The sequence below is a fragment of the Cetorhinus maximus genome, chromosome 14 (genome assembly GCF_964194155.1).
Source record: "Cetorhinus maximus chromosome 14, sCetMax3.hap1.1, whole genome shotgun sequence".
In the NCBI taxonomy this organism is placed as follows: Eukaryota; Metazoa; Chordata; class Chondrichthyes; order Lamniformes; family Cetorhinidae; genus Cetorhinus; species Cetorhinus maximus.
In genome coordinates, this window is record NC_135892.1 from 72,658,901 (window position 1) to 72,678,681 (window position 19,781).

The 19,781-nt window shown below is 43.8% G+C and overlaps 1 protein-coding gene across 1 annotated transcript in view; it reads right to left on the reverse strand.

The window, feature by feature from the left end:
- ush2a (Usher syndrome 2A (autosomal recessive, mild)) overlaps positions 1-19,781 on the reverse strand; it is a 1,183,552-nt gene that overhangs the window by 1,042,991 nt on the left and 120,780 nt on the right. Inside the window, exons 5-7 of the mRNA XM_078556364.1 lie at positions 14,845-14,908; positions 14,370-14,664; positions 8,649-8,836 (exon numbers count right to left, since the gene is read on the reverse strand). Coding sequence (XP_078412490.1) covers positions 8,649-8,836; positions 14,370-14,664; positions 14,845-14,908 — 547 coding nt within the window. The remainder of the gene's footprint in view (positions 1-8,648; positions 8,837-14,369; positions 14,665-14,844; positions 14,909-19,781) is intronic.

Sequence of the window (19,781 nt, forward strand, 5' to 3'; positions counted from 1 at the left end):
TTTAATGTGGGAGGTTGTGGTGGAACCTCATCTTAATGTGTGAAATTTGGTATGGGGTATTTTAGTAAGTTATTTAAATCTTGAAAAGAGACTACAGATGCCAGCAGCACAACCCTTCTGTTTTGCTCCAAATCATCTGTTGAAAATCAAGCACCTTGTGAATTAGTCACATGGCTGATACTCAAACTGACACCAGCTTAGAAAAAAGCATGTGCAAAAGCACAATCATTAAGCACAGTTGCCAAATGATACCACCCAGAGAATGGAGAGGATCCAAACTTAGACTTATCCCATACTTGATGAGTTCCACAAAAACATGCAAAGGTGAGTAGAACACTCACCTTTGCCTTGTTCCAGCTACGAGCAGATTTCTTTCTAATTTGCAACCAGATGAAAAGAACCTGAGTAACAGTATTGAGTGGGTCAAAAACTGCCCTCCACATCCCCTGTGCTTTATACTGCAGGGTGGCCTTTTCGGCTCCGAGATTGTGAGATCCTTGTCAATCAGATTTCCAGTATCTGCAATACTGTACTCTGATGCACAGAAGATAGAGACTAAGTGAATGCCCAAGGCTGATTTGTTGATATTTGCATGCACCATGGCATAGTTTAATTTATAAATTTGGTTTGGAATATTTATTTTATGGTGGATTTTACTTTTTTGCATTGCAGCCAAGTAGACACTGTGATGGCCAGTGGCAGAAGATAAGGTGTGGTGAATGGGGATTTGGGGTTGTGCTAGCTGGTATTGAGGTTGAATGAGTTGTTCATGGCAAACTGGCCAGCAATGGGGTATCTATCTTGCCTCTTTCCTTCCTTTCCCTCTTCTTCCTCCTCAGCTGCTCACTATATAGCTGATGGCAAGTTTGAACTGCACACAGCAGACCACCACAAATGTTAAGACCCACTGTGCTGAGTACTAGCAGCCTCCTCCTGAGCAGTCCAAGCAGCAGAAGCATTGTTTCAACATTCCAATAATCGGTTCTATTACATTGTGTGGGGTAGCGTGGCTCTCACCATCTGCATGCTACACACATGTGCATGCATTATGCACTGGAGTTATAAGCCATAAGAACATAAGAAATAGGAGCAGGAGTAGGCCATTCGGCTCCTCAAGCCTGCCCCGCCATTCAATAAGATCGTGGCTGATCTGCCCCAGGCCTCAACTGCTCTTTCGTGCCAGCTCCTCATAGCCCTCATCTGCCTGATATTTCAAAAATCTATCTACCTCCTCTTTAAATACCTTCAGTGATCTAGCCTCCACAACACTCTGGGGTACGGAATTCCAGATATTCACTACCATCTGTGAGAAGAGATTCCTTCGCATGTCAGTTTTAAATGAGTGTCCCCTTATTCTGCAACTATGGACAGAATTTTGCCGTCGGCGAGCAGGGGGCGGGGCCCGCTCGCCAATGCGTAAAATAACGCGGGATGACATCGGGCAGAACCCCCGACGTCATCCGGCCCATTTAAATTTTCAGGAAGGCGGGGGAGCAGCAAAATCAGCTGGGGGCCCGCCAACCTGTCAATGACCAATTGAGGCCATTGACAGAATCATTTAAACAATTAAAGGACCTGCCCATCCAACCTTAACGTTGGCTGGCAGGCCAGGAGCCCTGGCGGCAAATAGAGAAAACATGAAACCTCATCCAGCGGCGGGATGAGGTTTCATGCAGGGTTCTAAACATTTTAATAAAGTTATTCTGTAAATTATGAACATGTCACATGAGGGAGACATGTTAGGGAAATTTTTTTTTCTATTTTTAATATTTTTCAAAGTGGAAGCGATCTCCCTGAGGCTGCACTTAGCCAAAGGGAGATGTGCGCTCTTTCGTGCATGCGCGAAAGAGCCCACTCTCGCTTTTAGGGAATCCCCACCCCGTTCGCACAGGAAGCGCACTTCCCGCCGGACATCACGCTGGGCGGGCCTTAACTGGCCCGCCCATGTAAAATGGCGGTGTGGCCCGCTTCGCTGGCGGGGATCGACCCCCAACCCGCCAGAGATTGGGTCAGGCCTGCCTGCCTGACAGGCAGAAAATTCTGCCCTATGTCACCTGGTTCAAAATTCCCCCACTAGTGGAAGATCTTCTCAACGTCTACCCTGTCAAGCCCCCTCAGGATCTTGTATATTTCAATAGGATCACCCCTCATTCTTCTAAGCTCTAATGAATAAAGGCCTAATCTATTTAGCCATTCTTGATAAGTCAACCCCTTCAGCCCAGGAATCAGCCTAGTGAATCTCTTTTAACTGCCTCCAATGCCGGTATATCCTATTGTAAATACGGGAACCAAAACTGTACACACTACTCCAGATGCGCCTTCACCAACACCCTGTGACAAGACCACTATCTCTGCAGCCACTTCCTTTAAAACCCTTGGATGCAGGCCATCAAGTCCTGCCGACTTGTCTGCTTTTAGTCCCATTAGTTTGTTAAATACTTTGTCCCTCGTGCTAGAGACTGTTACAAGATCTTCCCTCCCACTGGCTTCTTGCTTATCTGGTGTCTTTGGGATGTTTATAATATCCTCCACTGTGAACCACTGCAAAATATTGGTTTAAATTATCTGCCATTTTCCTGTTTCCCGTTACCAATTCTCCAGTAGCATTTGCCAAGGGCCCCATGCTTACTTTAGCCACTCTCTTTTTATATACCTGTAGAAGCTCTTGCTGTTTGTTTTTATAGTTCTTGCCAATTTACTTTCATAATCAATTTTCTCCCTCTTTAGTAGCTTTTTATTCATCCACTGCTGGTTCCTAAAAAATTCCCATTCCTCTGGCCTACCACTATATTTCTCCGCTTTGTATGCTTAGTTTTTGATTAGATACTCTCCTCGACCACCTTTGTTAACCACGGGTGGTTCATCCTTCTTTTTGACCGGGATAAATTTTTGCTGAACATTATGAAATATCTGCTTAAACGTCTGCCACTGCTAATCCACTGACCTTCCCCTTAGTCTATTTTCCCAGCCCGCTTTAGACAACTCTTTCTTCATACTGCTGTAATTGTCCTTTTTAAGTTGAGGGCACTTGTTTGAGACCCGAGTTGCTCGCCCTCAAGCTGAATATGAAATTCTATCATGTTGTGACTGCTACCCCCTATGATATCTCTTAACTATGATATCTCTTATTAAGCCCACCTCATTACATATTACCAGATCTAAAATAGCCTGTTCCCGGGTAGGTTCTGCAATGTATTGTTCTAAGAAACAATCCCTGATGCACTTCACAAATTTGCCTTCCATGTTACCCCTGCCAATCTGATTTGTCCAGTCAATATGCAGATTAAAATAACCCATGATAATTGTAGCGCCCTTCTTACCCAGCTCCATTATTTCCCGATTTATACTTTGTCCTACAGTGAGGCAACTCTTTGGGGGCCTATAGATGACTCCGACCCGTGACTTCTTTCCACTGCTATTCCTTATTTCAACCCAAACTGATTCACGATCTATTGCACCTATATCCCTACTCACCGCCGCACTGATACCTTTCTTTATTATCTATCCTGATTATCGGTCACCTCTTCATTACCCTGCACCTCTGCTCTCGTTTCTTTTTGATTTTTTAAACTTCCCTTCAATTGAACCCTCCTCCCCACTAATTAGTTTAAAGTCCTATCTACAACCCTAGTTATACGATGAAGCCTGTCCCAACGGAACAGCTTTCTCCTTCCCCATTATTGGTGTCACTGCCCCATGAATTGGAACCCATTTCTCCCACACCAACCTTTGAGCCACGCATATACCTCTCTCTTATTTACACTACGCCAATTTACACGTGGCTCAGGTAGTAATCCGGAGATTATTATCTTTGAGGTTCTGCTTTTTAATTTAGCCCCGAGCTGCTCACAGTCCCTCAGCAGAACCTCTTTTCTAGTCCTACCTATGTCACTGGTATCTACATGGGCCACAACAACTGGATCCTTCCCTCCCACTCCAAGTTCCTCACCAGCTTATTAGAGATGTCCTTAACCTAGGCACCAGGTGGGCAACACAGCCTTCGGGACTCTGTCTTTGCTGCAGAGAACAGTATCTATTCCCCTAAATATGCTATCCCCTATTCCTACTACATTTCTCTTTTCTCCCCCCACTTGAATGTGGCTCTGTACCATGGTGCTGTGGTCAGTTCATTCATCCTCCCTGCAGTCTGTGCCCTCGTCCACATGGGGAGCAAGAACCTCGTACCTTGGACAAGAGCACTAGCTGAGGCTCCTCCAAAGCTAAATTCTGGATCCCCTTACCTGCCTCACTCGCAGTCACACCCTCCTGTCCCTGACCATGTTCCAAATTTGATGTAATTAATCTACGGGGTATGACTGCCTCCTGAAACACACTGTCTAGGTAACTCTCCCCCTCCCTGATGTCTTGCAGTATCCGCAGCTCGGAATCCAGCTCATCAGCTCTGAGCCAAAATTCCTCGAGCAGCCAACACTTGCTGCAAATGTGGTCACCGTGGATTGCACCGGCGTCCACCAGTCTCCACATACTGCAGCTGCAACACAACACATCGCCTGCTCAGCCATCTCTATTCTATTTAATTAATTAATTAGGATGTTAAATATTTTATAAGTGAATTTCTTAACTGTCCTTGTCAGTTGTAATAACGTCTCCTGATTTAAACCACTTGGCACACCAAATGAGACACAGAAGAGATACCCACCAATCACCTACCTGTTTTCCTTTGATGTCACACGTTGGATCTAACGGGTAGAAACAGGTCCTCCTCTCACACTGTCCTCTAAGTGCTGCTGACTGCCTGTCCCAGGGTTCTCCTCTCGCACTCATCTCTAGGTGCTGCTGACTGCCTGGCTTGGGGTCCTCCTCTCAAACTTTCCTGTCCTCCTCCATGTCATCAAAGAATAGCCCATGTCACCCAGTAGCCACACTTTGGTTTGTTGTGGAGGCTCAAATGCATATAGAATGCCATAGAATGAAGGCATTATGAATGCTGCTGGGAATTGACCTGCATGATACACTGTGGATGGCTGAACATCTATTGGAGGTTGAATGAGTGGAATCCCTTTCGTTTGATGTACATCTCAGTTGACAAGTAGAGCTCATGAAGTGATATGCTCATAGTAAGTGACACCCATGAGGAAGCCTCGCAAAACCATGTGCTTACCCTGTCCACTTCTTTCTGGCCAGAGAGAATGAAATACATTCAGTTCTGTTAGAATTTGGATCCCCAATGATGATCTTTATGCATGAGTGCATGGTAAACCACTAAATGTTGTATACATCACCTGCTTCAGCTTGAAAAGAGCCTGACACAAAAATGTTTGTGGCCACAATCACCTTCATAATCACTGGCAATGCCATCCTAGGCCTACTCTAAGGCTGCAGCTGGGGCAGATTTCAGTGAAGGCAAAAGTATGATACATGTCCTTTTCCGTCGTCCTGAGAGAGGACAGCAGATTCGTGCTACTGCTCCTCCAGAACATTGCTTCAGCAATTCCAGTACAATCCCAGAGGTCTGCTTTAATTATGCAGGCCCTTTTGAACATTGGTATCCACAGCCATGATGACCTGGCATTATAGGAGCAGCTTCCATTGCAGTATTCAGATGCTTCTGCTGTAATGGGAGCTGAGACATCACACTCTTAATCATGGTTCGGTCAGCCAGTGTGCTAAATGGAGTCGGCCCACCAGTTCATGCTAGAATGGATTGGCTCCAAGCTCTGTGCAAAGACCTGTGTCAAGTTGGTGCTGGAGTCCTCCATGCTGCTCTTGACATTGCACGCAGGGGCTAGAATTTTACAGACCCCATAGGAGGGGGGCACTTTTAAAATTCCCCGAGTGGCCCTCCCACTGCCCTCCTGGCCGCCGCTGACCTGCCCATAATTTTACGTTGGGGGGGGTGGGGGCAGGGCATCAATTTTGAGGCTGACAGGAGGGGTTCAGAGGTGCCCAGATTGAAAAAAACAGTAAAAACTGGGAAATAAGAATACTGGTCTGAACTGTTTTTTCCTTCTAGGTGGGAGGGCAAGGCTCAGGCAGGGAGGGGGTGGTGGGGGGCATTGCCTCCTTCTAGGGCGCCCTGTGCACATTCTCCAAGGTCTGTGCCCTGTGCCCCCCCCACCCACCATGGGTGCTCCCACTAACTCACCCAGCCTCTCCATCAAGAACCCTCGCCATTCTTCCCCGGGACCTCACCTCACCTCCCTACCACGAGAACCCCCCTGCCCGAGTGAGGGGCGGAAGACCTGTCTCCAGCCAATTAACAGTCTTCAGAGTGATAAATAACTGCGGGGCTGCCATGATCAGTGATCCCCTGCCAAATCTTCAGCTGGCAGGGTAGGAAACCCCTGCCATCCAAAAATAAACAGCCCAGATTTTTCTGGCAGGTCTGCCAGTGCGCCAACACTACATTATGCATATCTATCAGCCTTCTGCTGTAACTTACCCCACTGAAGTGCTCTTCAGAGTCACCTGCAGCAGAAGATCTGTGCAATCTCATCCTCCGGTGAGCTACACCTGCAGTACCCTTGGCCCCTGCCCTTGCTGCAAGCCACTCATATCCAGTGTCACTATATGAGGCTTGGCGCAGTGCTAAGTGTGTGCGAGTGAGTTGAAGCTATGAATGTTAGCTGTGAGCCATGATTGATGGAGATTGATGGTAGGTAAGTGATAAGGAGATGGTACGTTGAGGTGGTGTGTGAGTAGTTGGTGCGATATGGCATTTGAAGTTACATCCATTGACCTTGATCACTCCTGTGAGGTCATTGAACTTTTTGCAGCACTGCATCCAGGTCTTCAGGGCATCATTCCTGGTATTGTCTGCCACTTGTCTTTGCAAAGTTTGTCTGGAGGGCCTCCTGTGGATAGATTACATCTCTCTTCCTCTTCACTTTCTTCAGCAAGGTGAGCAGTGCAGCATCATAGAACCTTGGAACATGTAGCAGATAAAGAGAAAATATTTCCACTGGTTCGGCAGCCTAGGACTAGGGGCATAGTCTAAACATCAGGGCCAAACGTGTCAGGTGTGAAATTAGAATGCACTTCCACACGTCTACATTGCTTGTGCAAAATACAAATGATGCTAGATCAATTGTTAATTCTTGAATCTGAGACTGATATATTTTTATTAATCAAAGGTATTAAGGAATATGGAGCAAAAGCGGGTATATACAGTTAGGTTGCAGATCTGAATGGTGGAGCAGGCTCAAGGAGCTAAATGGCCTATTTGTCTTCCTTTGTTATATCAAAATAAACATTACAGCTCGTTCACAGCTTTCCACTGTATTCAATGAGCACTGTTAATGAAGAAGTGTTCTGTGGCCCTGTATCTTCTTTTATATCTGTACTGCAATACAACCTTCTTATTATCACACCCAATTTATCAGCCAATTTATTTAAGTAGGCAATGACATTAAGCAGGCTTATAAAATAAATGGAAAAGGGTAGGAACATGGCTAAAATTGAAATAAAAAGGAAATCAAGGAAAATGAGAACAGACAGAAGTACAGGATAGAGGTTAAATATACTAGTGAGAAAGAGGGTTGTAGAAATGTTGAAAAAAAAAATGAAAAAAGATTTTAAAATAGTCAATAGTCTGCACTTTTGATGTGCTAATGTATTCATGGAATAATCATCCCATAATTCACAGATAAACTAGATATGAAATAATTTGTGTGTTATATTATATTTAGCTTAGTTTGTGGCTAATTGTGGAGTTTTACAATAGATAAGCATTCCATTATGACATAAAATTGAATAAGTAATATATAGATGAACAGAAAATGGTTTAGTGTTTTGAAATTAAATTATAAGAAGCCAAATGATGAACAGATTACAACATAAAATATAATTTTATAAATAATTTTACTGATTGTTTTATAAGGTGAAAGCAGACAAATCCTCAAAATTATCATGCAAATTCAGCCATGGGTTAAGTTCAATAAAAGCCTTTTATGGAATGCTGCTAAATAGACAGATACAATAATTACACTGCGATCTGAAAATACAATTCTCATTTGTGATTTCAAAGAGTCAGGGCATGTGCAACCACTTGGCAAACTAGGTGGTTCCATAAAGCGGCAAAATTTAGGTGGGGGGGGGGGGGGCAGTGGTGGGGGGGGTGCAAAAAACTTAATGAACTATTCGTGAAACTGCATAAGTAAATAAACAGGCCTCAGCAGTGGGAATGAAAGGTCTAAATATACTGATATAATCCAGATACAATCACATACATATAGATTTCTATGTATTATATTCCTCACTCTGTTTAGGTGACAGTTTTACAAATTTGTACATCTACATGACTATTCCAAAACTGCTAACCAGTAAATAATATCAAAGAATGTAATTTAATCTAGCCAACTCTATCATAATGATTATTGATTGTGTAAATTGTGCATAAAATCTAGTAACTATTGCAGGAGCACATCGTATTACAACATGTCAGCCATTTAAGGTGCATTTCTTCTAATACATGTCCCTGTGAAAAGTGTAGAACAATGAAAATGTACAATCAATATCATAATAATCTGTTTACATGTGACATAAATCTGTAATTATAAATACAGCATTTTTATTCATACTAATGCACAATATTTATTTTACAAAGTTACTTATTGGAGTGGGGGCACAAGGCTGAAAGTTCACCTAGGGCACCTAATATTCTTGCCCTGTAAAGAATATAAACATACCGAGGAAACTGAAGGCAATTCACTGTATCTGGATGTTCCAGGAGGCCATTATTGGCCATTCCAAATATACTTGCACAGTCTCGAGCAAAATACTGCCAATCTAGCCACTCAGAGTCTCTGGTCTTTTTCCTTTGAATTTTAACAACTTCTGGCTGAGGGTTACTAAATTGCAAAATAATATAGAAGACCTACAAACAATGTAAAAGGGAAAGAAACAAGATTTTAATTAATTTTGTGAGCATACATTTTAATGCTACTGAAGTTTAGAACAGTGTTGACGGTGATGTTATATTCAATAAAAATATCTTATCATAAAAATTAACTGACATAAAAAATTGAAGGGCCCCATATTTCCAGTTGCCCTAGACCCCTGATGCTTGGGATTTGCCAGCTGGACTTGTAAGGGGTCATGGAGCAAGGTCAATGATGTCAGGGTCAGAGCTGGGTTTAGGGATTTCCTTTGATTTTCAGGGGCAATGATTATTGTGGTAACATATTTTTGCCTGTTCTTCTAATTGTCAACAAGAAAATGTTACATTTCCTATTGTTGGTAACATCTTCCTGTGTTTGTCTGAATGAAATTATCATCCATATGAACACACAAATTTTTGTCATAATACACAGGAATACCACCTAAGGATACTAACTGTTGAAGAGGATTTTACCATGCACAGTCACCTTGATCATTCCCTATTCTGTCATATATTAGGGCCTCGTATTCCCAAAGGGGGAAATTCATTAGTGGCAAGGTAGCAGAAACCAAAAACAATGGTGTTAGGCTTTACAATATTCAAATGAAAGAAGTAATAATTCATCCAAATGAAGGAAAAATCTGTTTCAAAAATCTCTACCAATGAGAACAACTTTAATGATATCTAAACCATATTAACTGCAAACTGAGAAACAGGAAGATAACATTAACAGACAAGATCAGTCATGACAAAAGCAGCTGCTGAACCAAAGACAACATTCTTGGCAAGCTATGGAATCAGAGGAACTGACCAGAATGCTTAAACCATTCTATGATTCTAAGTATGGTTTTGAGATAAGGAGCTACTGAACAGCAGCAACAAATAAAGACACCATGAGATAACCCTAAGAAACTTTAAATCAACCATGAACAATAAGGGGCATAGGCAGGCCTCAGGGATCAATCTGAAGATCACGAAAAAGTGTGGGCCCAAAGCAAATAAGAACTTAGTTATACCAAGCTCCTGTACCACAGTCAGCTGACACAGACATGTCCTAATCTAACAGAAAGAAAGTGTCTAAAGGTTCATCAGATTTTTAGTGCCAGTTGATCTACCCAACTGGGACAACTGAAGACTCCAGAACAGGTCTAGTTGGCTTTCTTATTTAATAGTGATTAAATAAAAACAATCTCTGTACGTTTCTGTTAAGGTAGATTCAGGTCCATGAACCTCACAATTCCTCCACAAGACTGGATATCAGGTAAATAATACAAAGGGCCCCAATGGGTTGAGAGATCTAGTGGTGAGACAGATTTGAGTATCATCTTCATAAATATGAAATATAGACATTAGTTTTGTCCATGTAAGCAGAAGTAATACCATACCAGGGCAGTGCCATGTAGTTCGACAGTGGTGGAGAGTAGGTGGAAGAGGATGATATTGCCAATCATGTTAAAGATGCAGGGAGGTAAGGAGGACAAGGAAGAATAATGCACCACAGTCACAGGTACAGACCATTATGGCAAGCAGACTGAAGGGATTTAAGTAAGGAATTACAGGGGAGATGGGCACAATGCTGAGAGTTGGCAATGCCTTCAAAGACCTTAAAAAGGAAAGGGAGGTCAGAGATAGTGCAGTAGTCAGGATGGATGGGCCATAGGTGGGTTTTTTGAGTAGGGGGTTGTTGATAACAGTGTTAAAGGGGAAAGAGACAGTCAGTAGAAAAGAACCAATTAATAATATCTGTAATGGGGATAGAAAGAGTAGATGAGTGATCAGGAGTGGATGAGTAAGGGGACCAATGGAGCAAGAAGTGTGTCTTATGGAAGGCATATGTTTGGACTGGCCAGGGGAAATATGTAAAAGAACAAAGCTCAGGGCTGTAACAGCAATAAGACTGCAGGGAATCTGGAGAGAGGGGGAGATATATGGAGCAGTGGCAGCTCTGTCTGCCTCATAGTCCATGATATCAATGAGAACATCAGAGGGAAAGGGAAGTCCCACATCAGGAATTTCCTTGACCTTGCCTTCGCCTCCCCAAAATATGAGAGGCTATGCTTGTGACCATTGATTTACCGATAGACACAGTATATTCCCAATCAAATTAAGCCAGGGATGCACCACTGATCCCATGGAAATTCAGAGCTTCTATGTTCATCATCATTTGCAGCATTTAACTGCTCACAATTTGCGGTAATAGAGCTTATAGCTTTTATGTCATAGTGGAAGGTTTATTTTGCAATTACCCAGCTTCAAATGTGAATTTGATCTAATTACTGGCTTTTAACAATATATTCTCTGTTTTAGCTTCATGAGCCTACGCTGAGACATTCCGGTCCCGCCATCATGGGCAGGACAGAAAATTCAATGGACCAGCCAAAGGTCTGTTGACTTCGGATGGGACCGGGGGACTGGAAAATCCTGGCCATAGTCATCAATTGTGCTTTTTACTACCTGCTAGAAAGATGGTTACAAGCGGTCTATTTTGTCATGAGAAAGTGCTTCTTCTCTCCTTGGTGCTTCCCCCTGTGTCACAGGCAAGATAAGGAATTTAACAGGTAGAGATTCACAAGACAAATCACCCAGCAGCCTATCACTCCATAGCATATTTGAATCACATGCCTGTTATGTTATTAAAAAATTACATGTATCTACAATTCTGGAGATGTCTGAACTGCCTCACAACTTAGACAAACCATACAGTCTACTATATATGCATTTCTGCTTTAAGCAGAATACTTTGGAGCATTCTCCTGGCATTAGTTTTGGATTAGACCACCTTCGCATTCTGATAGAGGTAAAGATCTAAGAATAAAAATAGAAAATGCTGGAAAAGCCCAACAGGTTTGACAGTATCTGTGGAGAGAGAAACAGAGTTAATGTTTCGAGTCCGTGTGACTCTTCTTCAGAGTCATATGGACTCAAAACGTTAACTCTGTTTCTCTCTCCAAAGATGCTGTCAGAGCTGCTGAGTTTTTCCAGCATTTTCTGTTTTTATTTCAGGTTTCCAGCATCTGCAGTATTTTGCTTTTATAAAAATCTAAGAAGTTCAGTCATCAAATACCTCTTTTACGTTTGAGTACAATTCAGTATAGTGACCATGTAATAATGCAAAGACGAAGACCAATTTTGTCATCTTTAGACCTTTTACGTTTTAAATTTTGGCATATCTGATGTGTCAAAGAGAATTCAGATTATTAAGTATTTTATTGCCCAAATTAAGTTTGACAGGATAGATAGGAACCTAGAAAATCAATGGGCATTTGATCCTGGCTGTCTGTGGGGTCAAGAAAAGAAGTCTGAAGGAGCCGATCTTCAGTGGTGTGGAGCTGTGGAGCTGCACCAGAGCAAAGCACCAGCAAGAAATCTTGAAATATGAGCTTTAGCTGGTCAACTGTAAGGCGGTGGGTTCCCCCTGACAAAGTGGAGGAATTTATCCTTTAACAGCCCATCTACAATGAAGGCTTTTTCAAGTTCCTCTTCAAAAAAAATTCACATCCTCCTCCTGCAAAATCCAGGCCAGGATGGAGGCCTGGATCTGCAGGTGGGGCCCGCCTCGCTGGCTTAGGTACATCAGGTCTCAACTGAAGCCAAAGAACAGGGACTCCCAACCTAGAGAGTCATTGCCATTAGCCTGCCTCCTCCCCATACGTCAACTTCCCTATTGAGGTGGAGGAAGGGGACAGGAACAGAGTAGCACCATTTGATGTTTATTAGATTTATAGTCATTCAACCAAGTTAAGTATCTGATAAAGTAACTCATATTCTAATTCATCTCAGTGCAATAATATATAACAAGATATGTAATCAGCATAGGCAATCTTATCATTTTTATTCTGATGCCTGAATCTCCTCAACTACTATTTGCATTCCTCAATCATGTAACTACAGGTGACATCACAACATTATCTTCTTTAGTCTTGTAACCAGACCTCTAGTCACCTCAAGGCAATCAAGCATGTTTTACACTCTAATTTTCCTTCTGACTTTCTCTTCTTATGAAAGTGGTGCTGTATAGTTCTACAGCAAATTCACTATCTTGTGCTCCACTGAATAGCCATCTTTAATTTGTAACACTTGCTGGCATCTGTCAGGAGGCATTCCAAAGTTTAAGTAAAGACAGCCAAACTATGCTTTATTTCACTAAAAATGTCTAACCAAGTTTTTTTTTAAAATTATTCACATGATGTAGGCATCTCTGGCAATGTCAGCATTTGTTGCCTATCCCTAACTGCCCTTGAGAAAGTTGTAGTGAACCATCTTCTTGTACTGGTGCAGTTTGTGTGGTGAAGGTACTGCCACAGTGCTTTTGGAGAAGGAGTTCCAGTGGCAATGAAAGAATAGCAATACTATTACAAATTGGGGTGATCTGTGACTTGGAGGGAAACTGGGAAGTGGTGGTGTTCCCATGCCCCTGCTGCCTTTATCCTTCTTGCTGGCAGAGGTCGCGGATTTGAAAGGTGCTGTCAAAAAAGTCTTGGCGAGTTGCTTTAGTGCATCTTGTAGATGGTACACACTGCTGCCTTGGGGCACCAGTGGTGGAGGGAGTGATTTTTTAAAGCGGTGGATGGGATGCTCACCAAGTGTATTGTTTTGTCCTGAATGATGTCAAACTTCTTGAGTGTTGTTGGAGGTGCACTCAAGGATGACCAGTTTTAGGCTGCTAGATCCGTTCTGAACCTATCTCATTTGCAAAGTAGTTGTGCCACACAACATTATGGAGGGTGGCCTCAGTGTGAAGGTGGGACTTCATCTCAACCAGGACTGTCCAATGGTCACTCCTACCCATGTTGCAATGGACAGATGCATCTGTGACAGGTCAACTGGTGAGGACTAGGTCAAGTAGGTTTTTCCCTCTGGTTGGTTTTCTCATCACCTGCCGGAGGCCCAGTCTGACAGAAATGTCTTTGAGGGTTCAGCCAGTTCATTCAGTAGTGATGCTGCAGAGCCACTCTTGATGATGGACATTGAATCCCCCCATGCATAGTACATCCTATGCCATTGCTACCCTCAGTGCTTCTTCCCAATGAGGCTCAATATGGAGAAATATTGACTCATCAGTTGAGGGATGGAAGCAGATGGTGATCCACAAGAGGTTCCTTGCCCATGTTTGACCTGATGCCATGAGGCCATATGGAGCCTGGAGTCAATGTTGAGGACTCCCAGGGCCACTCTCTCCTGACTGTATTCCACTCCGCTACCACCTTACATAGGTCTGCCGAGTAATATATACTATATAGATGGAAATATATATTATATATACGTGGAAACGTACTTGTCCAATACTTTACAGAATCAGGATTTACATAACATCTGTGTCAGTGATGAAATATTTTATTTTGCAAACTTACCATATCAGCCATCTTTTACTTTATTTTCCTTCCAGCATAATGAAAGCCAACAGGTTAGGGTATATTTGACATACACTGTTTCAGCATAATATTGTTTCCTTGCATAGATTCAATTATTTCAACATTTTAATGGTTTTAAAATTAAAATAATCTTTTCAAACTAACATTACTCAATTTACCTCATATTGCCCATTCTGTAAATCAACAGTTATGCTGACTCCATTATCCAATTGAGCTAAATCCGTGAACACAGAGGAAACCCATGATGTTCCGATGTCCTCATCATTGATGTAATCGAATGGATGACCATCCAAATTCAGTCGAAGCACCCGGTCATTGGTTGTGTCATGAGCACCATTTGGAATGCAGTACCTTTGTACAAGTGGATGGACTCGTGGATGAGTCCCAGGGCAGCGACAATTTGTCTGGGTGTGTATGAATGGTAATTTACCAGAAAACACTTCATGAATTTCTCTGTCATATAAAAATCAACAATAAAGAAAACAAATACAAATTCAGAAGGTAAAATAAATCAAATAGCATGCAATTTCATTTAAATGGCTTTTTGCATTTATCTCATTAATTCAAATTTTTGATCAAATGTTAATGCCAATGATAAGACAGCACTCAAAAAAACTACGGAGATGTATTTACCTGTTTGAGAGAGCTGTTTGATAGAACCGTAAATCTTGCATTCTACCAATGAACTGCTCAGAGCCTGTGAAATAGTAATCAAAAAAGTCAATATGATTAAAAGGTACTTGCCAAATAGACACAGGTGGAGCACTGGGTCAGCACACTGCGGGAAGGTTTAATGTAAATTATGTACTTCTTAATGGTGTTTTTCTGTTACAAACCTTATTGCCAATGGTATGCAACTCAGGTTATCAACCAAACAAGATAGGAGCTGAAAATCTTTCCAAAATCATTGGGAGTGAATGCTTCCTTCCTACTTATATTGGTAGCTGTTTGCTCACTGCTGGTGTAGATTAGGCTCAAGGGGAGATGGTGGCGTAGTGGTGGTTATGACACTGGACTAGTATTCTAAGAGTCCAGGCTAATGTCCTGGGGACAAAGGTTCAAATCCTATCATGGCAGTTGATGGAATTTAAATTCAATTAATAATCTGGAGTTGAAAAGCTAGTTTCAGTAATGGTGATCATAAAACCATTGCTGATTGTTGTTAAAAACTATCTGGCTCACTAATGTTCTTTGGGGATGGGAATCTGCCATCCTTACTTGGTCTGGCCTACATGTGACTCCAAACCCACAGCAATATAGCTGACTCTTAACAGCCCCCTGAAATGGTATGGCAAGTCATTCAGTTCAAGGCCAATTGGAAATGGACAACAAATGCTGGCCTTGCCAGCAACACCCACATTCCATGAAAGAATCACAGTGCAGAAGAGGCCCTTTGGCCCATCGAGTCTGGACTGACATGTGAGAAACACCTGACCTACCTACCTAATCCCATTTACCAGCACTTGGCCCATAGCCTTCAATGTTATGACGTGTCAAGTGCTCATCCAGGTACTTTTTAAAGGATGTGAGGCGACCCGCCTCCACCACCCTCCCAGGCAGTGCATTCCAGACCATCACCACCCTCTGGGTAAAAAAGTTTTTTGTCACATACCCCCTAAACCTCCTGCCCCTCACCTTGAACTTATGCCCCCTTGTGACTGACCCTTCAACTAAGGGGAACAGCTGCTCCCTATCCACCCTGTCCATGCCCCTCATAATCTTGTACACCTCGATCAGGTCGCCCCTCAGTCTTCTCTGCTCCAACGAAAACAACCCAAGTCTATCCAACCTCTCTTCATAACTTAAATGTTTCATCCCAGGCAGCCCAGGTGAATCTCTTCTGCACCCCCTCCAGCGCAATCACATCCTTCCTATAATGTGGCGACCAGAACTGCACACAGTACTCCAGCTGTGGCCTCACCAAGGTTCTATACAACTCCAACATGACCTCCCTACTTTTGTAATCTATGCCTCAATTGGTAAAGGCAAGTGTCCCATATGCCTTTTTCACCACCCCACTAACATGCCCCTCTATCTTCAGAGATCTATGGACACACACGCCAAGGTCCCTTTGTTCCACAGAACTTCCTAGTGTCATGCCATTCATTGTAACAAGTAATTTGACAAGGAAGTGTTCAAAGTGTATCACCTTACACTTTTCAGGGTTAAATTCCATCTGCCACTTATCTGCCCATTTGACCATCCTGTCTATATCTTCCTGTAGCCCAAGACACTCAACCTCACTATTAACCATCCAGCCAATCTTTGTGTCATCCGCAAACTTACTAATCCTACCCCCACATAGTCATCTATGTCGTTTATATAAATGACAAATAATAGGGGACCCAGCACAGATCCCTGTGATACGCCACTGGACACCGGCTTCCAGTCACTAATGCATCCTCTGTCATCACCCTCTGTCTCCTACAACTAAGCCAATTTTGAATCTACCTTATCAAATTACCCTGTACCCCATGTGCATTTGCCTTCTTTATAAGTCTCCCATGTGGGACCTTGTCAAAGGCTTTGCTGAAATCCATATAATCTACATCAACTACACTACCCTCATCTACACACCTGGTCACCTCCTCAAAAAATTCAATCAAATTTGTTAGGCATGACCTCCCTCTGACAAAGCCATGCTGACAATCCCTGATCAAACCTTACCTCTCCAAGTTGAGATAGATACACTCCTTCAGAACTTTCTCCAATAGTTTCCCTACCACTGACGTGAGACTCACTGACCAGTAGTTCCCTGGCTTATCTCTACAACCCTTCTTACATAGCAGAACCATATTAGCTGTTCTCCAGTCCTCTGGCACCTCCCCCATGGCCAGAGAGGAATAAAAAATTCGGGTCAGAGCCCCTGCGATCTCCTCCCTTGCCTCCCTCAGCAGTCTGGGACACAAATCATCCAGACCTGGAGATTTGTCCACTTTTAAGCCTGCCAACACCTCCAATGCCTTGTCACTTCCTATATCAATTTGCTTAAGAACCTTGCAGTCTCTCTCCCCAAGTTCGATACCTTCATCCTCATTCTCTTGGGTGAAGACGGACGTGAATAAAGAAAAAGATTGGTAATTTTCATACATATTTAGCTGTTCTTTGATCATTTCTGTACTCACGTTTCCTGCTTTTATTTCAGGATTTTAGCCAGGAGGGCACTATAATGATATGTAGTAGTTTGATTGAAAGGTGGGGACTTGGGAGCAACTGTGATGTGGGGTTGACATCCCAGGCAACTGGAGCTTATCTAACTTCCCTGATGCAGCAAAGGATAGTGAATGAGCTGCAAGATGTTGCTAATGTTACCTGCTCCTGACTGGAAGAATCCACTGGCATAGAAATTGAGAGTGACAGTGACTTTGGCAGCTACTGGCACCCCCGTCCTCGCCCTTGTGTGGCAAAGTTCAGTATCCAACTCCTTGGTGAAACATAAGTACCTCACCTGTGGTGGAGCCCTGCAGTATAGTCCACAGAGGGTGTCACACATCGTTGTCACCTGCTACACCCTTTAACAGCCAAGCCCAGGCAGTGGAACTACATCTTCTTAATCTTCCTAACCCTGCTGCTATGTCTTTGTGCTCCCCACACATCTACAGCAGAGGTACAGACAGCCTGTTGACTGCTATGCCCTGCCTGTGATAACTTTGGCAGACATCCTCTGGAGGGCCAAGACCCGGCCTCCTTTCCTGGCACTATCCTCAACCTATGGAGGTGGAGCTGCTGGGGTCAGAGAAATTGGGGATTCGAATGGGCTGGACAGTCCTGGAGTCACCTGAGTGGATGGGCCTGTGGTGTGCACCTGCTGATCCCCCTCCCTGTGGGTGCCCAAGGGCCCCTGGCTGACTCCTTGATGAGAAGGGGAAGCTGGAGTGTGATCAAGCTGCCCCACATCCTCTCACATACACACTGTTGAGGGCCAACTATGGCGTCAGCAATGGAGTTCAGCCCACGCATCAGTGCTGGACCGATGTCTTGGACCAAGGTCCCCATGGCGGCCTCCATCCTACCAGTGTTGACTACGGTGCATTGCTATGCTGGTGCTATCACCTCAGCCTGAAGGCAGATGGACTCCTCCATAGTGCCTTGCAATCAGGGGAGTGTAGCGGACATTCCTTCCTGAATTTCCCCAGCTTGCCTTTGCAGTTCCAGCAACTGAGACATGACCGAGTCCAGAGGCTCATCATCTGACTCGGACGCAGAAAATTTCTGGCCTCCAGCAGTCCTCCAATTGCCCGGGACCTGGGAAGTCCCTGCAGCACTGGATGGCCGTCCTCTTTTGCAAGGCATTAGTGCTGACCACTGCTGGCACCGCCTCTCAAGCCAGATTGGTGATGTTGCTGCCCACCCTGCGACCAGGGCAGGGATAGAGGGCATCACAGCAGGACTCCACTGCAACCAAGAGGCATCGAGGGATGTGTCATTAAACCTGGGGGCTGCAGTCTTTTTGCCTTTCTGGGCAATGTCTTCTTTGCAGCAGTTCTTTTTTATTCATTCATGGGATATGGGCTTCGCTGGCTGGACCAGCGTTTATTGCCCATCCCTAGTTGGCCTTGAGAAGATGGTGGTTAACTGCCTTCTTGAACCGCTGCAGTCCATGTGGTGTAGGTACACCCACAGTACTGTTAGGAAGGGGGTTCCAGGACTTTGACCCAGTAACAGTGAAGGAACGGCAAGATATTTCCAAGTCAGGATGGTGAGTGACTTGGAGGGGACCTTCCAGGTGGTGGTGTTCCCATCTATCTGCTGCCCTTGTTCTTCTAGATGATAGTGGTCATGGGTTTGGAAGGTGCTGTCGAAGGAGACTTGGTGAATTCCTGCAGTGCATCTTGTAGATGGTACACACTGCTGCTACTGTGCATCGGTGGTGGAGGGAGTGAATGTCTGTGGATGTGGTGCCAATCAAGCAAGCTATTTTGTACTGGATGGTGTCAAGCTTCTTGAGTGTTGTGGGGGCTGCACTCATGCAGGCAAGTGGAGAGTATTCCATCACACTCCTGACTTGTGCCTTGTAGATGGTGGACAGGCTTTAGTGAGTCGGGAGGTGAGTTATTCATCGTACGATTCCTAGCCTCTCTCATGCTCTTGTAGCCACAGTATTTATATGGCTAGTCCAGTTCAGTTTCTGGTCAATGGTAACTCCCAGGATGTTGATAGTGGGGAATTGAGTGATGGTAATGCCATTGAACATCAAGGGGTGATGGTTGGATTCTTTCTCTCGTTGGAGATGGTCATCGCCTGACACTTGTGTGGTGCAAATGTTAATTGCCACTTGTCAGCCCAAGCCTTGATATTGTCCACGTCTTGCTGCATTTGGACATGCGCTGCTTCAGTGTCTGAGGAGTCACGAATGGTGCTAAACATTGTGCAATCATCAGCGAACATCCCCACTTCCAACCTTAAGACGGTAGGAGCGTCATTGATGAAGCAGCTGGAGATGGTTGGGCTGAGGACACTATCCTGAGGAACTCCTGCAGTGATATCCTGGAGCTGAGATGCCTGACCTCCAACAACCACAACCATCTTCCTTTGTGCTAGGTATGACTCCAATCAGTAAAGAGTTTTCC